The 8,302-nt window shown below is 43.5% G+C and overlaps 1 protein-coding gene across 1 annotated transcript in view; it reads right to left on the bottom strand.

Moving 5' to 3' along the window:
• Positions 1 to 1,051: 1,051 nt before the first annotated feature.
• Positions 1,052 to 8,302, bottom strand: part of LOC147154022 (TSC22 domain family protein 1-like) — a 17,796-nt gene continuing 10,545 nt past the window's right edge. Inside the window, exons 2-3 of the mRNA XM_086039479.1 lie at positions 5,126 to 5,177; positions 1,052 to 2,576 (exon numbers count right to left, since the gene is read on the bottom strand). Of these exons, the coding sequence (XP_085895605.1) occupies positions 2,304 to 2,576; positions 5,126 to 5,177 (325 nt within the window). The 3' untranslated portion in view covers positions 1,052 to 2,303. The remainder of the gene's footprint in view (positions 2,577 to 5,125; positions 5,178 to 8,302) is intronic.

The following is an 8,302-nucleotide window of genomic DNA, read 5'->3' as shown; positions in this document are numbered from 1 at the left end:
TTGACACTGCTATTATTGTATTCTGTACATAGTTGTATGCTGCAGTTAAATAGATTTAATTTAAAAAAAAAAACGCATACAAAGCAGAATTGCATTAGTTAACCTCAAGACCTTTTTCCTCGGAACCTTTGCTTTGCTCTTGCTGCTTCTTTACATTCCTGTCCCACAATAAGCAAATAGATCATTTACATTATTATTATTATTAAATGTAAGTGAACATCGGGTTTGAATCATCTCAAAATGAACCCTACGAATAAATGCGCATTTAAATTAGCCCTTGAAATCAGCACACCCATCCTAAAATGTCGTCATCGTGTACCGAGGCGCGCCCCCGCTCAGATGATAAGCGTGCACAATCCACGTGACATTGAGCGAGCGGGGGCGTGTCCAGCACACGTTATCAGCGCGGGGGCTTGTTGCTATGGAGCCAATCACAAGGAGCCGGACTGTGACTGCAGTACGTACGCACAACGTCCTGGTGTGTTCAGAAGGAATCGGGACCAGTGCGTGGACTGGGTTCTCCCACACAGGCGTTTCGGAGACATTTTGGACTTAAAACATAGTAAAAGTTATAACAATAATAATAAGCGGAATCGCCAGCCAATCACACTTCAAGTACATCCGGAAAGTATTCACAGCGCTTCACTTTTTCAACATTCTGTTACAGCTTCATTACAAAATGTATTATGTTATTTTTCCCCTCAATATTCTACACCCAACACTCCATATGACAACGTGAAAACGGCATTCCGGATTTTTTTTCGCAAGTGTATTAAAAATAAAAAGTCTGCGCTCTTGAAACGAGACGCCCAAAAGGCTTGAACATGTTGACACTGTCCGTTTGTGAATTTGTACTTTGTGTGCTGCGATGCATTCAGCAATTATACACAAGCGTAATACAGATGAATCCATAATATTGTAATGAAACTCGCTCTCTGGGAATAAAACAATACATTTGGTTGACTCTGCTTCGGGATTTTGGCCTGTTTTACTGAGAGAATGAATATGCCTTGAGTGGTAATGCATTATACCCATGAAAGAACAAAAGCAGTGCATTTTTCTTTGTTTTCACTTTTATTTGAGGTGCAACTGTCTAGTGCAAATTGTAACGTCACATTTGTGATGGGCTGAGGAACATGCACAGAACATTGACATACTTGCTACGAGGCATTTCCCCATTTGCCAAGTGTGTGTGTGTGTGTGTGTGTCCTCTGAATGTCCAGGCAGCGACACAGATGCTTGGCTGCACAAAAAGACTAAAACAACAAAACAAAGTAAAGTAAAACACCCCTGATCACTTCAACAAAACGACGTCAGTGACAAACATGGCCGAACTGAAACAGTCGGCATCGTTTTGACGAGTGAGCAAAGTGACGATCGCCGCAGGAGAGACAGTGTTCAGCGGGGAGGTAAACGATCCTCGTCCGTTCCCATCCTGAGTGCTGACATCACAGGTACTTCACAACCTGGCAAACCATAGATAGATACATACATATACAAATATATTTACAGGAATAAAATAACTGAAAAGAGATTATATATGTATCTATGGTTAGAAACCAGGCACTTTGCAGAATTGGAAATGTTTTCATCTGTACAAACATACAAACAGTCATATCCTCTTCCTCTCCGTTATTTATCTTGTTTACATCACTAGGACATTAAATGACATCAACAAAAGCGAACAGAAAATAAAGAAAAAACCTTAACCCTTCTCCAGTTGGGCCTAGAAAAACAACAACATTGACTCCCTGCATAAATATTAAGCTCCTCTTCCAACAGGGGAAGGTGCGTTGAGTGTGTGGACGGCAACATGATGCGGGACAACAGCAGCGAGACCTCCCAGTGAAAAGTGAGGTGCCACTAACACACTTAATACAGTTCATCTTTTCTCTTTGACCCGCCCCCAACACGGAGCATCAGCAGTGGAAATGACAGCTTCCCAAACCCGGGTTGGGGCTTGCAAGTCCTCCATTTGAGTTCATGTAACGTTAGCAGCGGCATGTGCATGTGGAGACGAAAAAAAAAAAAAAAGGAATGTGTTGGGCTGAGGTGGAGGGCTGACATTGGCACGTCTTCCACACTGACTGCCTGCGGGCTTCAATTCATGCCCGCCTGGTGCGTCCCCGACCCCCCCCCCCATACCCATCCATCACCATGACAACTGTGATTGTCTAAGCAGGTAAAAGTTGTGAGACAAGGCAGAATAAATTAAATGTGCAACAAAAAACTTGAAAGGAATCCTCGAGACGGTGATATCGTTGGTCGGGTGGGGGAAATCACAGTATGGAAACCCTTCCTCTTCACGCCGACGAGCCCGAGTTCTGTGAGGAGGGGAGGGCTTGCGCGGTCCCGACCGAGCCCGGGACCTGAGGCTGCAGGGCGGTGCCGGTGGGGGAGCCGCCCGTCTGGACCTGGGCCTGGAACTGAGCCATCTGCTCGGGGCTGGCCAAGGTCTTGAGCAGGTTGTTCTCTTGCTCCAGTTGAGTGTTGCGCTCCATCAGCTCCTTGATTTGCTCCTTGAGCACCTCCACCTCCTCGCGCACGGCGTACATCAGGTGACTCTTCACCAGGTCCTGGGGAAGGGCGGGAGGGGGACTTGTTTAAAACCACCTCGTCCAGCGTTGTGCAATGCTGGCATTTTTCAAACTTGAGTTTGACTAGATTACAAATTCATGCTCACAGTAAATGCTGAATTGAAGAAAGAATTTGCCAAGTCATTTTGATAGAACATGAAAATAAAAGCAGAAAAATCCAAAAAATGAAAAGAAACAAAGCGTCACTTGAGTAGCTACAGAGAGGTTAAGATAATATAAAAACATGACCAAAAGACCATCCATCCATTATCCAAACTGCTTCTCCTCACAAGGGTCGCGGGGGTGCCGGGGCCTACCCCAGCTGACTTTGGGTGCACCCCAAATTGGTTGCCAGCCAATCACATGGAAGGAAAATTACTTTCCAAGGAAATGAAGGATACATTATAGAACTACACTAGGAATATACACAATTGAACTTAACTATAAATAACACTGGTCAACAGCAAATTGTAATCAGACACGGCTTTGTGTGTCTCTTAACGTATTATTGACGCCGATTTAAAAAAACATGTCTTTGCTTTTGTCCCGAGCACATCAAGTTTTTGAGATATTTCCATTTTTGTTTTTTAACTTTGGCCTAAAAAAGCGTATCGCAATACCAATTTTACCATGCGTTCTAATTTGTAGTTATGACATTTCAGAAAAAAAAAAATTCATCTGTTGCTGAAACCAACCCCTAATTCAGAAATATTAATTCATATATCATTTACTATTATAATATTATGAACACCTAATGTGCTTGAGAAAAAGCAAGGGCAGATTCGGAATCAGCGTGGAAAAACAATCTAGAAAAGTTTGTTTACATCTCTGATTTAAAAATTTGTTGACCGGTGCAATTGGAGAAAAAGAGTAATGCTGTCTGAAACAAACAGTGATTTATGAGTTTGTTTGTTTTTTTGTTTTTTTTAGTTATGGGTTGTTGCTTGGTTGATTTCTAAACTTTGTTTGGAACTCAAATTTAAGGTCTCAGCCAGCTTCAGATCAAGGAAAGTGGACCCCCCCACCCAAAAAAGGTGGAGTTACGGTACACTCTAAAAACAGGTGGGTTTTTGACCCAAAACACAATTTTGGGGCAAAAATGGTCCGATCCACTAATTGGGTAAATTTGATGCACCTTCGAGAGTTGTTTTGTAAAAAACAGGACAATTTGGGGGGTTATTTTGTCCAAAACTACCAATTTTTGGTATTATTTTCTGCAAAAACAACCCAGAAAGTTGAGTCAAATTGAGCCATGGCATGTAGTGAATCGGTCCATTATTTTAACCCATCTGTGGGCAGTATCTTTTTGGGTGAGGAACAATTTTTGCTATCCCTATCCCCCACCAACAGCCGGGGTTCACTAGATGTCCAAGATTGTAAATCTTAACCTCCCATAGATATATACTGAAGAGTTACTAATACATTTCCATGGTAAATTAAAATGAGGAATTTGGGAAATAATAAGCATGAATTATTTTTTTTCCATCATAATTCATCCTTGCAACAATTACAAAGCATAACAATAACAAGTTAATTTGCAAGTAAAAACGAATATTAATATTCTCTGCAACAATTATTTCACTGAAAAACACAAAATGTGAATGTTGATTTACGCATTCAAAAATGAACAGTAATGTACTCAGGCGTCCAAAAGTACAAACAAAGCCCCGCATTCAAAAAGTTGAGTGGAAAGATGAAAGCCCCTTTCCCTCACGTTTTCCCTTCAAGCTTCTCAAACCTAGCTTTGACATTTTGACTCGGCTCTTCATAATCAAGTACACTTGCATGAAATCTGATTGTTTGAGTAAGTATTGCGCTCAAATATTTCCATACTAACTTTCAATTTCACCCAAACCTGTTTTATTTCAACTCATTGTGAAAATTCCCAAATTTACTCCCCCGCGTCTCACCACATCCCGAGCGTGCCTAACACAAGCGTACAGGCCGAGGATGCAGGACCACTGAACACACGGCATCACCGAGATGATGATGATGGCCTAAAGGGGGATTAACATGTTATAATCTAAGCATCCCCTCCTCATTGTGCAGCCACGGAACAAAATGTCCTCGCGCAGAGTGGGAGGAGCCAATTGCTGGCCAAGTTATTTATAAAGAGAGGAGGGGAGGCTGCTGCCTGCCTAGCAACATGCTGAGGAGGAGAGGATGGGAAGGGGGGAAATAGCGTGTGAAACTCATCTTGGCCCACATCATCTGTCCAAATCGTGACAGTGCGTGGCCAGAATATTATTCTTCTTCCCTGTTTTTTGGATGAGCCTTCTTCAACCAAGACCCCTTTCCTCCTGCATTTTCGCATAGATTTGACGCACAGATGCCCGTCCTGACTCCAAAATGTCCCGACACGTAGGCTAGGTTCGTGCAAAAACAACTATTTTAAACAATCCGCCCAACGCCTGGATTAAACTACCCCCAAGGTCATATCGCGAATAGCACGGCTAGAAAACAAATGGCCGGACCTGCCTCGGCATTACGTAACGCCAGTGGTAGCACACACGAGCGAGTTACTGGTGCGGCTGAGGACAACAACTTACCATCGCTTGCTCAATCTTGTTGTCAATGGCCACGACACTTGCACCCGAAGAGCTGAAACACAAGTAAAAGCACAGAGTCAATGGGATGGTCTGAACGGCGCCAGGAGCCGATGACGCAAGACGCGATGATTGTTGCGGCAGCTAACGCGACAGCAGTGCAATCAAACCCAGCGCAGGGAAAGCGCACGCAAAGTGCTCAACGTTTTAATTCGACACAATTGTTATTATGATTTACCTCCTGTCAAGCCTGACCGACGCGCTCTCCTTGCCGAGTACGGAGGACAGAAACGAGATGGAGAAATTGCGCAGCTGGCAAACGCCAAGGTCCATCGCCACCGTGTAACACTGCGAATTCATGCTAGCCCGCCCATCAACGCGCCACCGCGGCTCGGCCCGGCTCAGAGGACGTCCGGCGGTGCAAACGTGGGACCGGAGCGCATTCTCAAGCTGCGCGACCACCGAGACTGAGCACAAAGGCTGAGGTGCAGCGACTCAGCGAGGGAGGGAGAGAGCGTGTGAGGGAGGGAGGGAGGGAGGGCTGCCTCGCCGCAAAATGCTGGCGGGGGGAAACGCGCCAGCAGCCGCCTGATTGGCTGCAAGCGGGCCTCATTTGCATAACAATATGCGCGGTAGCCAAAGAAAGAAGAGTCCTAAAAGGCCTGATTTTATGCAGGCCAGCTAATAAAGATACTTAACACATTCACAACTGTCGAAAATGCGACCAATGTGACCCATACTACTTCTTTTTATTCAAAAACATGGACGCAGGTGAGTGGGGGGAACAGACATGAAAGAAAATGTCGCCACCTGCTGGCCTTTTATCGAATGGATCAAATCAATAATGAAAAGCCATTAATACGTTCCTGCCCCCATCCACCAAAAAACACCACCATTTTTGTTACGTTTTAAATAAAAAAATAATAAAATGATTAGAGTGTCAAGAAATCAACTGGTTTCATAAAGTGTATTAAGCCCAAAGCCACACAGACTGTAGTAGATTTGTGTGTTGAAGTGTCCTTTTAAGGGGCGTGGCTTACTGAGTGACGTCGGTTATCCTGGTCGAGTCTGCTTGGAAGTTTACTACACGGTTACTTGTGAATATTTTGATGTTGTATTTGTGCTTGACTGTCCTGTTCAATAAACAGTTGAAAGTGACTCGACGACTGTGGCGGTGTTGCTAAACTCTGGCTCATAACTCAACACAAAACAAACAAACAAAAAGTTTTTAATTGACCAAGAATGGCTCATAATTTTAACAAAACCTCATGAATTGGCGAAATCTCAAGTCAAAGTAACTCAATTTTGATCATACCGTATAACACATGATTTTCATGGTTAAAATCACACAAATGTTATACAGTTCGTCAAAACAATCAAGTCTTACCACAACGCCTGCTAAACAAAGGCTTTAAAAAAAAAATGTCTACAGATGTTGAAGCAATTCCATTTAGAATTTGGGATTCATCACTTTTAAATTAGAATCTTGTGTGATGAATCGTAAGTTAAAGCAGTCAGCAGACCGCTGTGATCTAACGGGACAATAAAACGACAGCAGGTCCACTAAAGCATTTAGCGCAGTGATTCTCAAAGTAAAGTATGCCAGGCTCTCTTTAGTGGTACTCAAAACAATAACGGAATCAAAGATAAATCAAATGTCCGATATTTAACCAATTATATTAGAAAGAAGCTATGTATGCAGCTTGTTTGAGCTCATTTTTAACCCAGCACAATGCATTTTCTACTTTTCAAGTACAGTACATCTTTGAAGCACAGTTTTGTTGTATTTAACTTTTAACGTCAGTACAATTTTTTTAGCTGAACACTTGCTGTAGTTTAAAGTGGGTACACATTTTTGGACCCAGGGACTTTACTTTGCTAAGTATGTTTGAAGTTAAAGCAGCACTTATTTGGCACATGCAAAGTGAATTTAATGAAGTACTTGAGGGTAAAGACCCGACGCAAATTGCTGCGAGCTACCGACTTAAGTTAATAAAGACATGGCAAGAGGACAAATATTTTCCTTGATTTTCTGCCACTCGTAACCACTTCACGAAAGCAACAGAATCCCAACATAACAGTGGAAACAGTAAAAGAGCACAAACAAGGGAATTGATCCCATACAAGTTGTGACTGATTTGCGCAATCAACTTCCCAAGGAGCTGATTAGATCACACACACGCACGCACACACACACACGCAAAACAGTTGGAAACCCTGACGACATCACTCAGGTTGGACCTGTCGCTGCTGCAGCTGTTGAACCGCACCTTGGATCGGCTGACAGAACAAAGACAAAGATGCTTTGAACATGCACCGCTTCTCACGCACGCTCCCCACGCCCGCCCCAAAACGGCCTCTTTATTGAAATTGCAATTCTTTTGCCTTGCCCAGGTTCGGGAGAACTACAATTTGATGTTTTCAGAATCACAGGAATGGTAACTACACCCAAAACACTTCAACACCATCTTGCAACATTAGCCTTAAAAATAAGTGATTTTGTCCCCCCCCCAAAAAAAATCGTGTGGGTAACCTACTCCCCACGCATAGACTCTCTGTAACTTCTGCCAACAAACCAGGATAAACTTAACTCTTCCCAACACACAAAATACTCACTTGTCACCAATTACTACTTTCCTATATGCCAGGTTGTTGGCGTTATCTTTTGGCACCTTCAGGGCATTATACAGAAAGGGCAAAAAACCCCAAAACAAAACAAAAAAACCCCACTGATATTCAGGGAAAAAATGAGTTTTTGTGCAAATAGTTGGAGATAATTTTCACGTAAATAAACGTGGACATAAATAGCAAACCAGGATGAATAGGCGGGGGTTCACTCTATGTTGTATGTTCATGCTTTGTTGGGCCACTAGTGGGCAGAGCAACAGGGACGCTAACATGGGAGCTGGAACATGATGTTCAACTGTGTCGGTCTGTGAGCCAAGATGGCGATGTAAGCTTGCACATGCCTAAGTGTGGCCAGGGTCTGCATTTGCTCAGGAGTTTGTTTTGACACATTACGGCGGGGAGTTGAATTTGCAAGTCCACCCGACACAATTCCAGTTGAAGACCACCACCGCACAAGAAAAGAACTCCATCGTTACCTCTTCAGATGCTTCTCCAGCTCCCAGAAAAGAAGCTTCACGGCCATGGCGTCGCCGCCCTGCGCTCCTCCGGCCC

Source organism: Filicampus tigris, chromosome 1, assembly GCF_054856515.1.
Source record: "Filicampus tigris isolate MCC_2025a chromosome 1, RoL_Ftig_1.0, whole genome shotgun sequence".
NCBI lineage: Eukaryota > Metazoa > Chordata > Actinopteri > Syngnathiformes > Syngnathidae > Filicampus > Filicampus tigris.
Note: the sequence above shows the minus strand (reverse complement) of the source record. Positions and strands in the feature narration are given on the sequence as shown.